Source organism: Danio aesculapii, chromosome 7, assembly GCF_903798145.1.
Source record: "Danio aesculapii chromosome 7, fDanAes4.1, whole genome shotgun sequence".
Taxonomy (NCBI): Eukaryota; Metazoa; Chordata; class Actinopteri; order Cypriniformes; family Danionidae; genus Danio; species Danio aesculapii.
This window is the reverse complement of record NC_079441.1, coordinates 28,313,029-28,333,992: the sequence shown is the minus strand read 5'-3', so window position 1 is coordinate 28,333,992 and position 20,964 is coordinate 28,313,029. Positions and strand designations below refer to the sequence as shown.

General features: G+C 34.8%; 1 protein-coding gene across 4 annotated transcripts in view; it reads right to left on the bottom strand.

The window, feature by feature from the left end:
• The window catches only part of tln2a (talin 2a), an 87,170-nt gene that overhangs the window by 43,335 nt on the left and 22,871 nt on the right, over positions 1-20,964 (bottom strand). For all 4 annotated transcript variants that reach the window (XM_056461530.1, XM_056461534.1, XM_056461533.1 and 1 more), the window contains 9 exons: positions 20,394-20,441; positions 9,855-10,023; positions 9,657-9,754; positions 8,220-8,349; positions 5,693-5,845; positions 3,044-3,186; positions 2,612-2,739; positions 600-663; positions 379-483 (listed from right to left, as the gene is read on the bottom strand). In XM_056461530.1, the coding sequence (XP_056317505.1) occupies positions 379-483; positions 600-663; positions 2,612-2,739; positions 3,044-3,186; positions 5,693-5,845; positions 8,220-8,349; positions 9,657-9,754; positions 9,855-9,990 (957 nt within the window). In that variant the 5' untranslated portion in view covers positions 9,991-10,023; positions 20,394-20,441. The remainder of the gene's footprint in view (positions 1-378; positions 484-599; positions 664-2,611; positions 2,740-3,043; positions 3,187-5,692; positions 5,846-8,219; positions 8,350-9,656; positions 9,755-9,854; positions 10,024-20,393; positions 20,442-20,964) is intronic.

Sequence of the window (20,964 nt, the reverse complement as noted above, 5' to 3'; positions counted from 1 at the left end):
ATAACATACTAAAACACTTTTTTTAGCTTCCTACAAAACCTAAAACAATGCAAAAATGAAACGAAACAACAAAAAGACTTCATATAAATAACTTTAAACTTCCTCCTTGCAAAGGAAATCAAAAAAGAAGCCAGTATTAATTTGGTTGTAAAGAAAACACCTAAATGAAATAATTTTTAAAAATAACTCTGTTGTGAGACCTTAAATGGATTAAACAGGGATTTCGAAGAGAAAACAAACAAAAAATAAATAAATAATAAATCAGTAAATCAATAAATCAATAACAAAACAATAATAATTAAATGCATAAATAAATAAATCAAACAGGTAAAAAAAAATAAATAAATCAGACATGTAAATAAAACAAAACACACGTACCTTCACTAAGAAGAAAGACACTCCATATGTTCGGAGGGATCTTGCAAGCTTTACGTACTTCACTTTGGCTTCAATCTCTGTCATTTCACCACAACCCTTGTGTTCCTGTCAAATTCAAGAACAGTATATTCTTCTAATTAATTCTCACCATTTCCTCACTGCTTACAGATAAACGGCAAGCTGTGTAATAACGAAAAATGATAACGTTCATTTCTAATCACCTGAAAGATCTTCTTCTCCGCTCCTCTCTGTTTGATATATTCCTTAGGCAGAAACTCCTTCAAGCTGAATGAAATCAAAGTGTAGAGATGAACGACAAAATACTGCAAAACAGGCATCACAGTTATACAACACGCATATGATATTTAAAAGCATCCAAGCTATTTCATTTGAAGTTCATTAACTAAATCATGGCAAAAATAAAATAAATCAGTTATTAAAAATTAGTAAAACTAAACTATTATGTTTAGAAATGTGTTGAAAAAAAAAATTCTCTCCGTTAAACAGAAATTGGGGAAAAAAATAAACAAGGGGGATAATAATTTAGGGGGTTTAAAATTCTGATTGCAACTGTGTATATATAAATTATATTCTATGAAGCCACTTATCTAGGACAAAAGAAGATTTTCCCAGCACATTTGGTCATTTCTAACAAATTTCAGGTCAATTCCATGACTCAGTAACAACTAGGGCTTGACATTAACTTTTTTTGATCACCAGCCACTGTGGGTAGTAGTTTTCCAATGTTATTAGCCACTCACCATTTTCACTAGCCACAATTTTGTTGTTGGGAAAATATATTTTATGTTCATAAATTTGACTTTAACATGCAAAAAGTTCTTGATTCAAATTGTGTGTTATGTCCACAAGCCTCCTCATTCATTTGACTTTTTTGTGTGTATAAGCGTGCTCTACATGCATGAGAAAATGGGTTGTGGTTTCATAGTGTCGCATTGCTATTAGTTTTTATTTTACATGACTTATCAGGGCATAAAATTAAGGATTTGACAAATTTATCTCTGATCACACTAAAAATAAATAAATAATTATTTCTTAGCCACAAATTTAAATAATGTGTCTGAACAAGCAAATTATAGCTGTTCACATGCACTCTTTATTCAACAAAACATTTATTTAAAAAAACAAAACAACTGAAATTTAAAAAATAGGTCTCATATCACCAGTTAACAACACATAAATGAGGAGTTAATCTATTAAAGCAATGTTATTGTAACAGCAATGATAATTAAACTATATTAACAAAAATAACTGTAAGCAAAAGAAAGCAGGTGATAATGAAAGGACAATCACGTGTACACAGTTAACGTTAGGCCAATTAATTGTCTGTTCAAAAAATGTTTAAAGTGAAAGCAACTGCTGCTGCTTACAAAAGGATATATTTTTTAAAAGTCTGGAGCTCCTGAAAGCCTCAGGAGTGTGGGTGCACGAGCATCGCTTTTTGTCGAGTCTTTTTCAAACAGAACCGATCGCACCAGTTACTTTCCAGGCACGACTGCTTCACGCAAGGAAACGGGAGCACACACGCTTTGTAAACAGTCGCACGCATTGAATGATCTGTGTGCGCGAGTGATCATACTCTCATCCGGTATTTGTCCGCCTTCTTTTGCTCGCGCGAACACAATTATTTTTGTCAGTCTTGCTGCTTTTCGATTCTAAGATCTCATTTCCTTGAACCCTGCTTTTAAGAAAACTACAATAAAAAAAAAAATTCAACCAGCCAGAGTGGCTAGTGGAAGCGACTGACTTGCCCGCCACAGTTGAAATCTACCCACATTTGGCAGGTGTTAATGTCAAGACCTGATAACAACCCTCTAAATCTCAAGGTTTTGGGAACCCTGTATAAACATCTGATATCATTTCCTCCAAATATGAAAAGAAAACATTGTCATTTATGGGTTTTTGTTTTCCAGAAAATGACAATAGGTCAGAATTACTAATGAAATATTAAGCTTATTCCACCAAATATTGATTGCGTAACAGTGCTGTAGTTAAAACATTGTAAGTGTGTAGTCACAAAGTTCTTCTAAACATGCCATCTTTTTGTTATTAAAAATAAATGTCATTTGTCATTTACAGTATTAAACAAAAATAACATTTAACTCAAATCACATAACCATAAATTGCAAATCCAGAAAACCTGAGAATTTTCAATCAGCCCTTTGATTCCTTCCATCACTCTATAACCGAAAGCACAGAATGAATGATGTCTTACTCCAGAAAACCAGTCTTGTGTTTATGTTCTATATGAGGTCCGAACTGGATCTGCGTTTGAATTCCACCAAACTCACAAGCCTTGTCAAACGACACCGGATGAGAACCGTTCAGAATATCATCACGTGCCTGGAAAAACACACGCAAACAAACTTTTATTATCAATGCACAGAAATGCAACTCAATCCAGATCAGCAACTGACAGAAGAAGAGCTGATATAAAGAAAACAGGGACTGCACTACTTAACAGATCAATACAATGTGTACATCAGCATGTTAGTGCTGCACTCAGAAAAGCTTTTAGGTGCATGTGTCAATAAGAGATTTACAGCATTTCAATCTCTATATTGAACTGATATGTAAAGACCTATGAAAACAGATTTTTTAGGTCAACCAATGCTGGATGAGCATTCTAAAATCAGGAAAGTCTGACCTGCACATAGAGCAGATTGAGCTGCACAGGATCTCGAGAGTCCACGTTTTGATCAGAGTAGAAGAACTTTCGTCTCAAAAGCAGCGTTTCGCTTTCCTCGACTCCCTGTTCCCTAAATGTACGGCCGTGATCCAACCAATTCACTGTGAGAGAAACAAAAACAAGCGGTTTATGCACAGAAGCTTACTTGTAAAGCAGAAAAATGAACAACTTCTAAGGTTCTTGAAAGTTTCTTAAGCTCACCAAGAATACAATTCTTTGATATTTTCTTTAGTATTGTGGAATATTATTACAATCAGTGCCGGCCCGTCCTACAGGCAATATAGGCGGTCACCTAGGGCCACCCATTTTTTTTTTGTTGGGGGGGGGGCTTACAAACGCTGCACTTACATTATATTTACTGTGAACAGAAGCACGAGGACAAGTGCGAATGTTTAATATTAAATGCGATACAATTCATAACGATGGTGAGAAAAAACGATAATAAATGGACAACAACAGTATGAATAAAAGCAGAAAATATTAGAATCATACCCAGCAGCACCACGCTCTATTTTACATAACCCAGCCCGCGATCGGCTATTGGGTGAACTACAATGACTTAACGTATTCCTTCACAGATTCCACATATCTCTTCAAATTGCTCACGTTGGATATAAAGCTGAAAAAGTGTCTTAAAGTCTTAAGTAATATAACGTCACAAGTGTCATTGCTATTTTTAATTGACCATAATCAAATTATAATTTGAAATGAAATGGCATCTAAACCTGGAGCCGAAAAAAGGAAGAAAAAAAAAAAAGGAAAAGCAGAGGAAGAAAAGCAAGCTCAAAGTAAAGGTATGCTCTGCTATGCATAATACATTATTTAGTAGTGTAGTTTTTTTATTGGACTTTTCCTCAACATTGAAACAAACATTTAAACATCTGAACATCACATTGTGACAAAACAACTCCAGGATAACATACAAAACTTAAAAATAAAAATAACAGTAAGAAAATTTAAAAATAAATGAATAAAAACAACAATAATAATAATAATAATAATAATAAATAAAAATAAAAAGAGAGTTCTTAAAGAGTATAAATATTTACACACAATATCAAAAGTAATTCACTGTTTAACCTTAATGCTTTTTTTTAAAGTTCTATTCTGTTGTCAGGTCCACTTGGTTGCAAAAGTGTAGAAAGGGGTTCGAAATGCTATAAAAGTCTTTTAACTTCCCTTTGACAATGTATGTTAGTTTTTCCAGAGCAAGATTACAGGACATTTCCCTGATTCAATGATTAGAAGAGGGCCTTTGAGTCTCTTTCCATTTTAATGCAATAACGCGCTTGGCCTGCAGCAAACTAAAATCTATTAGTTTGCGCTTCTTTGTATGCACAACCAGAGTACTTGGGTAAACACAGTTTGGGGTCAAAAGGAACATTTTAGTAGTGTGGTATTATATTATATTAAATATTTTACAGTTAATACAAATGCATACACTTAAATATTAAAATTGTTTTTTTTAGCTGTCTTCACAGTGTTTTTACACCAGTGGGCCCCATTCTTTTTTATCTCACCATATGCCCCAGGTTTCGGGTGGCTGCTGCGATCGGATACTATGCCAAAGATGGCGACCCGGGGGTGTTACTGACTGTACCAAAAAGCTGGGGTGGGGGGTAAGGTTATGGGAGTTTTCCAGGAGAAATAACAAAACAGGAGGGTGGTGGAAGATGGGTCTGAAATACGAGCAGATTATCAGGAAATATGGTGTGTTGGCAGGTATGCTGTAAACTACTGCACTGCAAAAAAAATTTTCTTACTTTGACTATATCTTGTTTCTAGTCGAAATATCTGAAAATTCTTAAATCAAGAAACTATTTCTACACAAGCAAAAAAATATAGTCCTGTTTTCAGAAATGTGTCAAAGTGTTTTTCCTTAAAACAAGCTAAATAATCAGTCAATGAGGTAAGCAAAATAATTATATTTCAAAGTAAATATAAGAAACAAACGACAAAAATTCTAAGAAGCTTTTATGTGTGTGATGACAATTCTTCAAAAATGTTAAACAAAAATGTTATTTAGAGCATTGAAAATTTATTTTAGATATTTACATACATTTTTAGACAACACCAATGTTTAAGATTTAGAAGTGTTAGGAAATCAATATTTGGTTGAGTAATACATATTTTTAACTGAAGAACAACTAAAATCATTTGTTATTTTAAACAACCGTCGTTTACTGATGACAAAGACCCTAAAATTACAATATTTTTGCTTATATACATTTTTTTTTTAAATCAGTTGAAAAATATCACCATTTTACCCAAACACAACATTTTCAAGGGTTCTCTTAAATCCCCGCCCTGTTTAAATGTATACATATTTAATTTTTTTTTTGCATTACAAATATCTCAGCTGGCAAGTTTGATCCAATAATTAATTAAAAGAAAGTTTATTCTCAAGAAATCATTAAATATTTATTTATTAAAGATAAACAAATCACACCCCACACTTTTGATAAGTAATGCATGAACATACAAGCAGAAGGAGATGCAACAAAAAAAAAGGAAAGTAAAGATAAAACAACTTTGATTGTATCAGTAAGCGTAAAGTTTAGGTCAGCGTGTCTATCTGTATACTGTGGCTGATGTGTGGTTACCTACAGTCATCATCTGTGTGCAGTTTGGCTTTGAGCTTCTCCATCTTCCTCTCTTCTCTCAGCAGAGTTCTGTCTTTCTTCAGTGTGCCCGTCCCTTCATCTTTTTTCTCCTCCACCGTCTCCTGAATGAGAGAGTACTCTTCATAGTTGGTGATTCCTGGAACCACAAATGAGACATGGTTATAAACCTATGGTTATGCACTATGGTTTGTGTATGTGTATATAACAGCAGAATCAAAACCACAATCAAAGGTCACTCTTTTTAATGCTTTTTGGGGAGCTATTAATATCACAAAAAATTAAATTTATTTTTAGTTAGTTATGTAATAGTTCTGTTTATCTTGTCACACAATACAGTACAAAAGTAAACAAAATTAAGAAAATTGTAAAAAAAATAATTGGAATATCTTAATGAGTGATGAAGTTTTACCTGTATCCCCCTCTATTGTACTTCGAAAAGCTCCAACCATTCAAAATAAACTTGCCATCTCTCGACTAAGAAGACTAATACTTGGTTAAGTCAAACAACAGGAAACTACAGATGTGGTAATTGCAATCATTGTGATAACGTACTTAAGACGAACATATTTAGAGATCCATCATCAGGCCATGAATTTAGGATCAATTCATTTATTAATTGCAATGCTACATTTGTTGTATATCGACTGGAATGTCCGTGCGGATGTTTTTATATAGGAATGACTAAGAGAAAATTAAAATTGAGATTAACGGAGCATAAAAACGTGATACGTACCTGTAATCCACAATATCCAATGGCCCTACACTATAAAAATCAAAGTCATGGCAATCCCAGTTCATTAAAAGTAGTCTGTATTGAACATGTTTATAGTTCTACAAGAGGAGGAGGAGATTAAAACAGAGAGAGACTTTTTGGATCTATACGTTAAAAGCAACTCGATTTCCAGGTTTAAATGGTGAATTAGATTTTTCTTCTTTTTTGTAAAACTGTTTTTCTATAGATGTTTTACGTATTTTCGTTATATATTGTTGAATATGTATGTGTTTGTATATGCATTGTTATGTGTGCATGTAGGTATGTATATATGTATATATTTATATATATATATATATTAGGGGTGTCAAAAATAATTGTTTCTTTGGTTCACCGCGATGCAGATGCGGACAATTCGGTATCGGTTCAGTAATAATCATAACCGGTTATTATGTGCTGATGTCATTTATCTCATATGCGCTCTGTCGCGAGGGAGGCGAGCGCGGGTATTTACAACACTATAGGCGGCAACTACTTAAAAAATTCACTTTGTGTGTTTTCTGGAAAGTCTTTCTGGAAATTTCTCTGCGATTGAAAGAATGAAAGTACTCTATTTCTCTCTCTCACTGTGGCCCATTTCACCTGCTGGCGTGACTTTTCCTCTCGGCTGCTGGCATGACTTTTCCTCCCCTCTCGGCTGTATGCATTACCGCGGCTGTATCTGTCCATTGTTGCGGGACCCAACCAGATTTTATGCGGCGCGGGAATAAATTTCAGAATAAAAGCGCGGGAGCGGTCGGTAACTCTGGTGTAATTTTAACAGGAGTGGGCGGTCTCACAATATCGCTCCCGAGCGAGCAATCGTGTGTGCGTGCGTGTGTGCATGCGTTATACAGACAGCTTGTTATAGCCACCCCCCAAAATACAACACAACACTGTGTATGGAAAGCATCGTCATTGAACCGTGATGCACCGAAATATCGAATTGAACCGAATCGATTGAATTGAACCGAATAATCATAACCGAACCGTGAGACCAGTATAGGTTCACACCTCTATTATAATATATATATATATATATGCATGTGTATGTCTGTGTATGTATATGAATATATGCGTAAAGATGTCCCCCTCTATCAATGCTGAATTAATGATGATAGTTGACCTTGTTTGTTAAATTATTTGAGTGCTGTTGAGATATTTTAATGAGTCATGTGACCGTAGCACTTAAAAGAAACTCTAGACTCACCTGATCACTGTTACCCTGATGAAGGCAGTTCCTTTCCGAAATGCGTAGGTTAAGGATTAGCCATGTGAATAAAGTTTTTTTTTTTTTTTTTTTCACATTTTAAGTGCCTTGGACTGATTTTTGTTGTTGTTCTGAATTTATTTTTGTAAGAAATATAGTAAAAAAAACAATATTATCCAAAATAGCATTTCTTATTCAATATCTCTCTAAAAAAAGTCATTTACTCCTGTGATCAGGATTAATTCAGAATTCATTATAATATGCTGATTTGCAGCATTTAATTTCATTAAAAACTGAAAAATTTATTATTGAGATTTGAATTGTTGAAAAATGGATTATTTGAGGATTAAAAAAAATTTAATTTATTAGAAATACAATTGTTTTTATAAAATTCTATAAAATTATGAATCTCTTTGACACTTTTAAAAAGTTCGAAGTATAATTGGGAGAATGAAAAATTATAAATGTACATTTTTGCGCAGTAGTGTATGTCAAAACATATTTCTCTTGTGTGCACCAAAAGGGCTAATGTGAAAGAGCATCACTGACCTATTCTGCTGCAGATGGTGACCAGCAGCTCACCAACAGTTTTAGAATCGTCCACCATGATGGTCTTCACTGCTCCGTCCAGCATTTTTACCTTCTGAGGCCTCTGTTTTTTCTTATACTCCAGTATGTCCTAAGAGACAGAGAAACAGGGACTACATTGACATTTTCTAAGAGAGGTTTTTGGATTCAGTCTGAGGCAAATTCTGTTTGATTATGTTGGAGTGTTCTTTTTAAAGTGATAGTTCCAATAAAGAAAAGAAATTCTGACATTATTTACCCATCCTCCACTTGTTCAAAATCAGATTCTTTCTTCTATTGAACGTATATTTTGAATGTTGGGGTAAACAACAACCACTGATTTCCATAGTATGTTTTGTTTCTATTATGGACGTGAGTTGCTGATTTTCTCCAACTTTCCTCAGAATATTTTGTTTTGTGTTCAGCAGAAGAAAGAAACCCCAAATAGTTCAAAACCACTTGAGTGTGAGTAAATGGTGTGGATATTTCTACAGCAAGCGGATTGAATGTAGTAAAGTAGGCATATACAGTTGAAGTCAGAATTATTAGCCCCCTTTGAATTTTTTTCCTTTTTTAAATATTTACCAAATTACGTTTAACAGAGCAAGGAAATTTTCACAGTATGTCTGATAATATTTTTTCTTCTGGAGAAAGTCTTATTTGTTTTATTTCGGCTAGAGTAAAAGCAGTTTCTAATAAAAAAAAAAAACATTTTAAGGTCAAAATTATTAGCCTCTTTAAGCTATATATTTTTTTCTATAGTCTACAGACCAAACCATCGTTATACAATAACTTGCCTAATTACCCTAACCTGTCTACACTGAAAAAAGTGTTGCATGCTAAACTGTTGCAAACAATTTATTTGTGTTGAATTTAAACAAACAAATTAAATTGAGCAATGAGCTAACTTAATTTGTTTGTTTAAATTCAGCACAAATAAATAGTTTACAACCACTTAACGTAAAAAAATTGAGTAAATCCAAGGAATCTTCTTTGAATATTTTTTTTCAGTGTAGTTAACCTAATTAACCTAGTTAAGCCTTTAAATGTCACTTTAAGCTGTATACACGCACTCTTTTTTTTTATATCTTCCTGAGAACAAGAATCTGCTTTTTTCTGTATACACACACACACACACACACACGCACACGCACACACACACACACACGAGCACAGGGACTCAACAAACACAAACAAAAACCACATGCGGCAATGACAAATGTCTTTAATCACATCAGTGTAGTTTGTCTCTGTAAGTGGAGACACACACACACAGTGGCTATAAAAAAATAACCAAAAGCAGAGTTAAGACCACTTCTCGCCCTTCAGCACAAAAAAAACATGTCACAAAACAAAGACAACAGCCATGACACGGAACATTTGACAGAAGCTTGTAAAACAGAAGATCAAAGTGCTTACTCCATTTCTCAGCATGTAATAATCCAGCGTCCGGCCTCCTTCTAGCCAGATGCCTTTCCTGGGGTCTTCGTCTGACAGAAACAGCCCATATTCTGAAGCTGAGAAAAACAACACACACCATTAGAACCTGGTCAAACATACTGAGGTTTACACTAAATTTGAATATTAGTATAAAATCAAGAAAGCGTGATGACATACCTTGTCCTGTCTGGGCTTCGGGAACCCTTTCTCTGATGACCCGGCATGCGTCATATACAGCCGTTGAAGGCTCAAACTGCATGGTCTTCACCACATTACACTGCCTCACACAGATCTTCAGAGACAGCGCCACCATCCTGATGGGTTAAGGGTAACCACAACTCTGCACCTGTGAGAGACAGAGCTAGGCTTAATTTAGGATTTAAATCAACATTCACAAAAGGGATTTTAAAACCTTTAATTGTTTACTACAAATGCATTCATTTTTGATTGTTGGCAATGAGGCTGCGTTCACACTGCGAGGCTTAGTGCTCAAATCTGATTTTTTTCTCAGATCTGATTTTTTTGCATGGCTGTTCACAGTGCTCTTATAAATGTGGCCAATATCAGATTTGCAGTGTGAACAGATCCTGCTCCTAAAGTGACCCGCATGCGCAAAAGTACAGATACGGACAGCATAAAATGTCTAATTATGCACACAATGTGTATACTGTATGAAGTAAGCACATTGTCAGATCATGCTTATGATTATTACTCTTTTCAAAGACAACCATGGTATATTTCATGAACTGTAAAGGGTTGTTCTGCTACTACTAATCTGTATTTCGCCACTTGAGACCTAAAATAAGTCTCTTGTGATTGAAAACACAGATTATTTGTGTTTTATGACAAGCGCAACGCATGGCGTTCTGTACCATCAAGGGTTAATGAGCAGCCGCAGACTGAACTGTGAAGGCAGAGTTGCTTTATCTCCGTTTGCAGAGTTATTTAATTTTACTATGTTATAAACAGCAGACACGTACAGAATGGGGGTTTGGGTGCTCGAGCACCTGCCTGTTTTTCTATCTGAGAAAAGTTCCCCCTCCTTTTCACATGGATCCCCAATCCGCAACACCCACGACGCTCTTCAGCTTCGCGATCAATCCATGTCCCAATCGTTCACCAGATTAGTTAAGCATCAGTTTTGCCTTCAAAATCTTTTTCAACATGAACAACCAACTTTCGGTGGTAAAGTAATTGACATGTGTGCTATTCTACTATGCTGCCGAGGAGTAGATGATGTTTGCAGCACCGAATGATGACGCATGTCGTTCGAAGATTATGTAAAAGGCACATGAAATCCGATATAACCGTTCACACTGAAGTCGCATTGCAAAACATCAGATCTGTGTCTGATTTAAGACTACATATGAAAGTGGCACAGATCTGACCTGAAAAGATCAGATTCCATGCGGTTTGGGCTGTTCACACTGTCATTACCTGAGCTACATGAGGGGGTAAAAATCTGATTCAGGTCACATTTGGCTGCAGTGTGAATGGAGCCTTAGTTTCCTCTATACAATTTAATAATAAAAAAAACGTAACATACAAAACTTTTTTAAAAATACAGTAATATACAGTAGTAAGACAGAAACGGATCATAAAAAGTAAGAAAAATGGCTAAATATTACTACACCATAATAAAAAACAGCATTAATTTCATTGGCCCAAAAATCCCCCCAAAAATCTGTTACCTGCTTAATTAGTTTCCTTAGCGCATATGGTGAATAGCTATAAATTGACTTTCCCAGAATTCCCTGCATTACACTTTTTATGTTTGGTTTTAGATGACTATAGTTCTTTTTTTTATCATCAGTCATTTACATTAGAGTTTTAGGTACTATTTAATGTTGATAAATAACGCGTTACTTTAATATCATACCCGTTACCACCATGATAGTGTTTTTTAGTAGTTGTGCGAATGACACAGAGTACCTTCTGTATATCAATATGTTTTTTCCATTTGTGAATAAGCTTATTATTTTATTGTTCCACTATAGAAATGATCCTATTTTCAATAAAATATTAAATTTGACCGATGTCTCTCAAATTGTCTCACAGCTACATTAATCTAGTTTAGAATAGTGTAGAATGTTTATAATTATTATTTATTTATTCTAGTTTCCATTTTATTAACACACAGATTGTAATTTTTAATGCAAGATTTACTTTTCTGGTAATTTGTTACTTTTATAAATGGCATAATTAGGCATAGGCCAGTTTAAGATTCTGACGGTACGATAACCTTGAATAAAAATATCACGGTTTGACAATGTCACGGTATTGTGATTAATGCTCTAAAATATATTCTTTTTTAAATGTCTGGGTAAAAAACAACAATTTTTTTCCCTTTTGAAAACAATATATTTAATTTTATTGAAAGATTTATAATACTTTGGCACAGTGAACATGTCAGGCTAAATAATTCAAATGGATCATTGACTTCTGCTGTCTTCATTAGTTTCAAAACACTGATTTCTTTACAGTTTAAAATGACATCTTTGGATTTTTTTTCTGCAGGAGATACTGTTGTCCTAAAACAAACAAAACAAATAAACGTCAATAAAACAAAATATACCTTAGGACCAGTACAACAGAAATTTTTGGTGGATTTAAAACCTTGACTTTTCAAAACTGCGGTATACCTTGAAAATGGTTATCGTCCTATGTCTAGACGTAATTCAGTTACTAACCCTGTGACCATTTCTAAGAAGTAACTAGTGACTATAAATTACTTTATATGATGTGCCCAACACTGCTAATGAACTACGGTAGTTTTGTCATTTTATTTCAATACTTACAATTCCTAGCAGATTTTAAACTGTAAAATTCTGGCAAATACTGCTGCTTTTTTAACATAAATGTTTTCAATGTACAGTTTAAAATAACAGTTTTGTAATTGAATATTACAAATTTTTTTCATAACAGAAGCACCTTTCTGAAAGTAGTGCAACCAAACTCTTTATGCTGCAAATGAATATTGACAAAACAAATCTTCAACATGACCTGCCGTATACTGCATTCGATACACAGAACACAAAACTTTCCAACACTGAAAACGAATGTTATTTTGCCCCATTACAAACTTCTATATGTGACATTAATGATACAAACTCAACTGCATAGTTTTGGTCCTCTAATACACATGTAATCTATCCCTACAGCTCGTTTTCCTGTTTGAAATTCTGTGTTATTAGAAAGGTATCTGGATTCTGTCCCCCGGCCTCTCTCTCTCTTTCTCTCTCTCACACACACTGTTAACACCTGAACTCTCAGTCAGCTGTCTTTACTCTTTAGCACTATACAAACCTCAATTTAATGAAAAACTGACTATTACATTGTGTCTACTGTTAAGTTTAAACACACACACATGCTCACACAAAGAGAGAGAGAGAGAGAGAGAGAGAGAGAGAGAGAGAGAGAGAGAGAGAGAGAGAGAGAGAGAGAGAGAGAGAGAGAGAGAGAGAGAGAGAGAGAGAGAGAGAGAGAGAGAGAGAGGATAGTGTTTCAATCAAAAGGTTCAAGCTGCTTTGCTGAAATAAAGAAAGAAAGTCTCTCCACCACTTCAAAATCAGCATGAAACCCACAAGCAAGACACAGAAGCAGAATGATTGCTTAACGTGCGAGTATCTGACAGCATTCAGTGAATCTTTATTCTGCTTGAGTCTCTGTGGGGATGGAGGATGCCCTTATGCACAGTTGGCACACTGAACACCGGCAGGAGTTTGGCAGTGTGATTGGACCCAGTATGTCAGGGACAAGCTGTAGAGCTTTGAGTGATAAATATAGATGGGGAAATGCATTGTTGGTAACGCAACTTTGTGTCAGCGGTGTGACCAATAAAACTACACATTTATATAGAGCATAGGACTCAAACTGGATTCCTGGAGGGCCGCAGCTCGGCACAGTTTTGGTCCAATCCTAATCAAACACAGCTGATCCAACTAATCAAGGTGTTTAAGACTACTAGAGACTATTAGGCAGGTGTGAGTTGAAGGTGGTTGGAGCTAAACTATGCAGAGCTGCGGCGCTCCAGGAATTGTGTTTGAGACTACTGATATAGAGGTTTAGTCGCTTATAATAAATAAATGACCAGAGCACATTTAATACAAAAAAGTAAAGTCAAATGCAAATTTATCAAAAACAGTGATAATTCAATCAAATTTTAAACAAAATCCACATAAACAGTGATGCATATTGTGATGCAGTTCATAGAGAAACAATGTTAAATGAGAAAATAGTGGGTGTAGCTTGTTCTTTTCTACTGCAAGCTGATTGAATCTAGTAAAGTAGGCATATATAGTTGAAGTCAAAATTATTAGCCCCCCTTTGAATTTTTTTCCTTTTTTAAATATTTACCAAATTATGTTTAACAGAGCAAGGAAATATCCACAGTAAATCTGATAATATTTTTTCTTCTTATTTATTTTATTTCGGCTAGAATTAAAGCAGTTTTTATTTGAAAAAACTGGCAGCTGGAGGGTTACTTAACCACGCCCAATTCATCAAACAGACATGCGCCGTTTCTCAATATGTGTTCTTCAGCGTTTTTGTGTCCTCGTGTTCTTGTGTAACGTCGTCATCAAGCATCAAAGTTCAGTTCCAAAACTCACGATCGCAAGAATAGAGGACGCATGAAAGTTCCCAGATGTGTTCTTGATATCGATGATGCAGACATGAGCGCAAAACTCAAGAGGGCAGAAAGACGCTGGTTCGAGCCTTGGCTGGGTCAGTTAGCATTTCTGTGTGGAGTTTGCATGTTCTCAGTGTTCGCGTGGGTTTCCTCCGAGTGCTCCGGTTTCCCCCACAGTCTAAAGGCATGTGGTATAGGTGAATTGGGTAAGTTAAATTGTCCGTAGTGTATGTGTGTGAATGCAAGTGTATGGGTGTTTCCCAGTGATGGGTTGCAGCTGGAAGGGCATCTGCTATTAAGGGACTAAGCCGAAAAGTAAATGAATGAATGAATGAAACTGAATAAAGTATGAATGCTCTATGAACGCTGTAATGCTTGAATAATTTTCCATTAAAAATACATGAAGGTCATGTGACCATCAGGAAGAACGCTGCATCTCATTTCTCACAGGACACAGCCTCCCGAGTTCATTCTTTCAAGGTAACTTAGCAAGAACGCTCTCCATGAGGACGCAAGTCCGTTCTCTGCGTTCTTGCAATTAAGAAACAGCCGTAATCTGAGAATTTAACTGGAAACGATCAGGAAGTGCATTTTAAGGGCAAACAATTTTTTTCGTAATGATGAATTAGATGAACTGCTCACCACAAAACTAGCAATCTAAGCAAACAAAATCAATATGGTTAGTTTGATTTCATGTGTACTTTAAGACCGTTTTTACTTCAGAATAATGTGTTATCATTATCATCATCACTTTTACTATTAATTTTTATTACTTTAAGAACTGCATTCTACCGTGTAATAAAAATATAGCTATGTCATGATTTCTTCAGGCTAACCTTTTGTTTTGGAAAGATATAGTGAACACCTCAATGTTTCAGAAATGTCATTCATTCAAAATCATTCATTTGATTACTGTAGATTTTACTGGTCACTGTGGAGTAGTATTATATTGCTGTCCTAATTTCTTTCCACTTTTTCCAAGGTAAACTGAACATTTATTTTGTTTTTGTTTTGTGTAAAATATGGTAATTGTTTTAGGTATGCTAAAATTCAATTAGAGAAAGACAAAGTAAATCAAGGAGCTCACCAATCTTATGCTGATTCAGTGTGTTCATTCAAGGAAGGATTCTGTAAGCTACTTTGAATTGAATCATTTAGGAAGATTCATCAAAATGACAGATTCACTTGAGTCTTTTGCTTGTGAATCAGACTACACTGGTCAAGTTGTTCATTTTTGAAAAAGCTACTGTGATCGACACACAGTTTGGTTCGGTTTTCCCAGAACATGACGTCACTAAACAGTCATAATTCTGGGTTCACACACCAAGCAAGAACTTAACCAGCCTATTTGAAGCAAGTAAGTTGCATACAAAGTCTTACTTATCTTACTGCAGCACGAATGACACTGAATGTGCTTCACTGTTAACTGCGCTATAATTTGTCACAGTTAGTTAATCGTAAAGGCTTCTCATCGCAAAGGTTTCTGTGCAGAACAAAACAGCAGGAACTAAACAAAGTTATGCCAACTGTGCACTAGTTTAAAGTTTCGAGCTTGTAGACCAAGGCTAATATGCATACACAATGGGTTAACTATTGGCTGAGGCTATTAACCAAGGGCTGTTCACATAATGCATATTTTGTGCGTGCAAGTTCGTTATTTCTTTTCTTGTGTGCATATTGTGCATATAATGACGTGCATGCAGGGTTAGGGCGTGCCTAGTTGGAAGAATACCGCGAGCTCACCGCAAGTTACGTGAGAAAAACTGCATTTGACTACATCTGTTCTCTTTAAAAGGGAAATACTTAGCTAATATGTAGCTTAGATTTACATTAGAAAAATATGTTTTTCATTATTCTTACTTTTATTTATTTATTCATTCATTGTTCTGTCATTTATTTTCAGTGTAAAATTATTACCTGTTGAAACGCTAAAAACTTTTTTCACTTATTTTTAAGTGCAAAGAGAAATGGACTATTGCTTGTTTATTGTTATTATTATTATTATTATTATTATTATTATTATTATTATTATTATTATTATTATTATTATTATTATTTTGTGCTGTATAATAATTATTATTATTATTATTACTATTATTATTGTTGTATTATAATTGTATCATCATTGTAGTATATTTGGTAACGGAGCGGCAATAAACAACACTTTAAAATATAAGTAGTTGTCATGTAGTTTTCTAAACTAGTAGTGTTTTGAAATTAATGAACGCATAACCATGAAACCGTGATTATTCCTCAGACTATAATCATACAACCAAAATCTATAATCGACTATAATGTGCATGAATGACACAGAATGAGCAACATTAGGTTTCTGAATGATCTCGACAGCTAAATTTAACCTCTAAATTTCTGCATAAACCATCAGCCTTGCTTACAGTGTTTCCAGTCACACTCATTCTCATACACCGTCACCAGTTAGATTAAAATAAATACCAGACGCAAAAATGTAAATTAAATAATAAAAAAATAGAATAAAAAATAATAATAAAAAAATTCAAAAATTAAAGTCACATAAGTTCTGGAACAGGGTCCGAAAGAATCAGTGTCAAATTAAGGTAAAGTTTCCACAGGTTTCACAAAGTCAAATTTAAGACATTTTTAAAACCATTGTGAATGAAATTTCAGACTTATGCAGGGCTAAATGCTAAGGATTTTTTTCTTATGGCCCAGTTGGTCCAGTGGATAAATTTTTTTACTTGCCCTAAAAAAAAAAAATCTAACTTATTTCTTAACCAACTATTTTAAAAACTGCATCAAAACAAGCAAACCGTATTTGTACATACTTTTTCAAAATAGATTCATAATTAATAATAAAAGTTATGAATTGAGCAATTATAATATTAGTTATAAATAAAGTTGTTAAAAAGTTTTAATGATATGGTAATTGATGGGTGTTGGCCCGATTGTGTAGCTTTACATGGACGTAAGAAAATCAAGACCTGTTTAAAATGACCTACAAAAAATATTTCAGAGCATTCAAGACCCTTTAAGCACTGACCTCAACCAGTGCCATGAGCTTGGTCAGGAAAATTTGTGTGTATAAAATATGCAATCTTGTTCTGTGCTGCTATAGTGTTTCAGAAGTGACACACATTACAATGAAAAAAAAAACGACCTCAATTACAGACTGGTCACCTGAGTGGAAATCCAGCCCGTTGCTAAGTGCAAAACAACACAGTTTGATCTCAACAATATACTATCACAACCACTTTTTTGCATGTTCCCACACAGACATCTGCATTCAATGTTTCCAAAGCACACCGAACCACAAGCAGTGTCTCCAGCAGCCCACCGGTGGCTCTAGAGAGCCCTAGAAATCAAAACACTCCAGAGAATCTTCCATTTATAGACCTTCAACAGGATCACATGCAGCATTCAGGTTATAGCAGACCAAGCTAATGGCCGACGACTCACTCAAGTTCCTGCGGTAATGAAACGCACACATGCAGCCAGTCAATTAACACAACCTTTTATTTCCACTGCCACATATCAGAGAGACTGTAGCAGCTAGATTCGCCCACAGAGTCAGAAAAGTCATGTAGACTCAGTTCCAGACGTGACTCATGCTCGTCTGTCACCAGTGTTACTACTGCAACTGCGGGAGACTGAAATATGATTACACTGCTAAACCCAGCACTTCACAAAGTTTCAAGTTTACTTAAAAACTCCTCAAAGAGACCAAGGTAGTTAAAAGTTTCTTGACACGTCACAAAATCCGTTTATTTAGACTTTTTTTATATGTTTATATTTTAGTTAAATTTTCATTCATTTTGCTTGGCTCATGTTCATTTAATTTGATTATTTTTGTCAATTATAATAATTAATGATTTTAGAAATTAAACTTGAGTCTAATTTGAATTTTTCAATCTAATATTTAAATTAATTCTTGGGTAACACTTTACAATAAGGTTCATTAGTTAATGCAGTTACTAACATGAAGTAATCATGAACAACACTTGCACAGCATTTATTAATCATAATTGTACATTTACTTATGCTTTATTAACATCCAAGTCCATGCTTGTTAACATTAGTTAATGCACCGTGAGTTAACATGAACTAACAATGAACGACTGTATTTTCATTAACTAACGTTAACTAACATGAACAAATACTGTAGTAAATGTATTGTTCATTGATGATAGTAAATGCATTAATTAACATTAACTAATGAACCTTATTGTAAAGTGTGACCAATTCATCTTTGCTTAATTTGAATCACCAAAGGCCATACAGTTTCGCATTTTATTCAGCAATAACACTGCTACACAATAATACAAGCTTTTAGTTTCAAGCTTTCAAATGTTCTTTTTGATTTAAATTGTATTAAATTGTAAAATGACACAGAGCTTTAGCTTGAAAATAAACTGTGATTACAGTTTATGTTAATCATAATTGTTGACATTAAAGTGTAGCACAGCACTAAGTGAATGAAAACATTCAGCTTTAAATCTAAGTGCACAGTGTTCAAACTATTAAATGTTTAATAAAATAGAAGTCGAATAAATGAATTGTATTGGGTTTGGATCTTTTGCTTGAACACGTCGATATCGATACGGTACATCACCAAATATGAAGTGCTGAATCCGGTAACACGTGATCGTGCCTTTCCATTGAAATTTGAAATGTATTTATTAAACAGAGACAATGCTCATTAATCAACAATAAAACTGTAAATAAGCCAGAGTTATCCACAGGGTTAATTTTCATCTGTTGCCTCTTCAGATACTAGCGGAATGAAGGGGGATCACAAGATTGATCATGACACGAAGATGACGATTACTGACAGATAGAGACTCTGCTTTGGGGAATAAACGGCTAAGGTTCATTTTCACAACAATACCACAGTTCAACTTTTTTCAATTCACCTTTTTTTGTATAGCGCTTATACAATGTAGATTGTGTCAAAGCAGCTTCACATAAAGGTCACAGTAAATAGGAACAGTGTAGTTCAGTTTGTAGTGTTTAAGTTCAGTTCAGTTCAGCTCAGTTCAGTGTGGTTTAAAAATCTCTACTGATTGTCCAAACACTGAAGAGCAAATCCATCGATGCGTAGCTCTACCTATCCCAAAACATGCAAGCCAGTGGCGACAGCTGAGAGGGAAAAAAACTTCACTAATTGGCGAAAGTGAAGAAAAAAAAACCTTGAGAGAGACCAGACTAAGTTGGGCACGACCATTTTAATTTCTCCGCTGGCCAAACGTCTTGTGCAGAGCTGCAGTCTCAGCGGTGGAGGCTGGAAGCTGGCCTCAGCGAAGACTCGTCTGTCTACAGTACGTCTGTCTACTGTACAGTACAGTACAGACGTTACAGTACAGTTCCTGTCATATTTTTGATAATTTATACAATAACCTACAATGCAACGCAGGATTCATCAGCCTTTTGTTATAAAAGGAGAGCAGCAGAGACTATGTTTGGGACTTTGTCAGACAACGCAACACATGCTTTTTCCATTATCAATTTAAATGCATTTCTGAACTCACGATCCTCTGCCGTTTGCCTTTGCTATGGCTACCATCAGCTGTTCCTACACACGTGTGGTCAATTTTCAAAACAGTTCAAGTATTAAGTGTGGATTAATACTGAATGGATGTCGTTTCTCTCAATCTCACGTTAAACCCAGTCGACCAATCACAATAGAATGGTACATCGGACCAATCAGCGCATATTAGCCTCATGCAAAGAAGCGGTTTGGGAACAGACGAATCGCTGAACAAATCATATGGGAGTCGTTGGGATAATATATTTTAAGACAAAGAAAGTGTTTTTTGTCCTGGCATGCATATCAGCCTGTTGTTGGAGACACGCAAGACCAAAATATGACCTTTTATAATGCAAAATAGGGGCTCTTTAATAACAGTCGCTTTAATAAGACTAATGCGAAATAATGTCCTTTATAAGATTAACCCTTTGGGTTTGGTGGTGATGAAGGATCGGCTACTGATGGGACAATTATGGATACACAAAACAAAATAAGCTGGTAAAAATTTTATAGCAAATGACAGACACAATTTTTATTACCATGATTCAATACCTCTGAAAATTATGAAGAGTGGTGGTCTTACCGTAAATTTAAGGTGTATGCAACTCTGAAGCACTGCAGATCTTTACAGCTATGGAGACAGAAAGAAAGATAGATTGACAAACAGACAACCAAATAAATACATAGCACTTAATTAAAATGCTAATGAGAAATATTAGTCTAATAAAAGAAAACCAACACTGTAAATAATGCTGTGTTTCACACAATTTCTTCATGTTGCCTCAACACAAATTGATTAGGTTTACTTATTTGTTTTTACAAATTTAAGTGGATTAAACATAAAACAACTGTCCCCCCCCCAAAAAAAAAACTGAAGAATTGTGTTGACTCAGCTCATTTTATCTAAGTAGTTTGAACAATCATCAAAATTAACCGCTGTGAATGAATACTGAACTTCACAATCCACAAAATACAGCTAATAAAGTTCTTTTTGAAAGCACAGCTGTCAAAAGGAAAGTCTACACAATCAATTTAGCGATGACCGATCATTCAGCCCAAACATTATTCCCATTAGCCATGTTAGGTTAAAAATGTAACAGATGGGCAAGTTTGAAAAGGAAAAGGCAGCTAATTTAAGATGGAAATACCAGTCA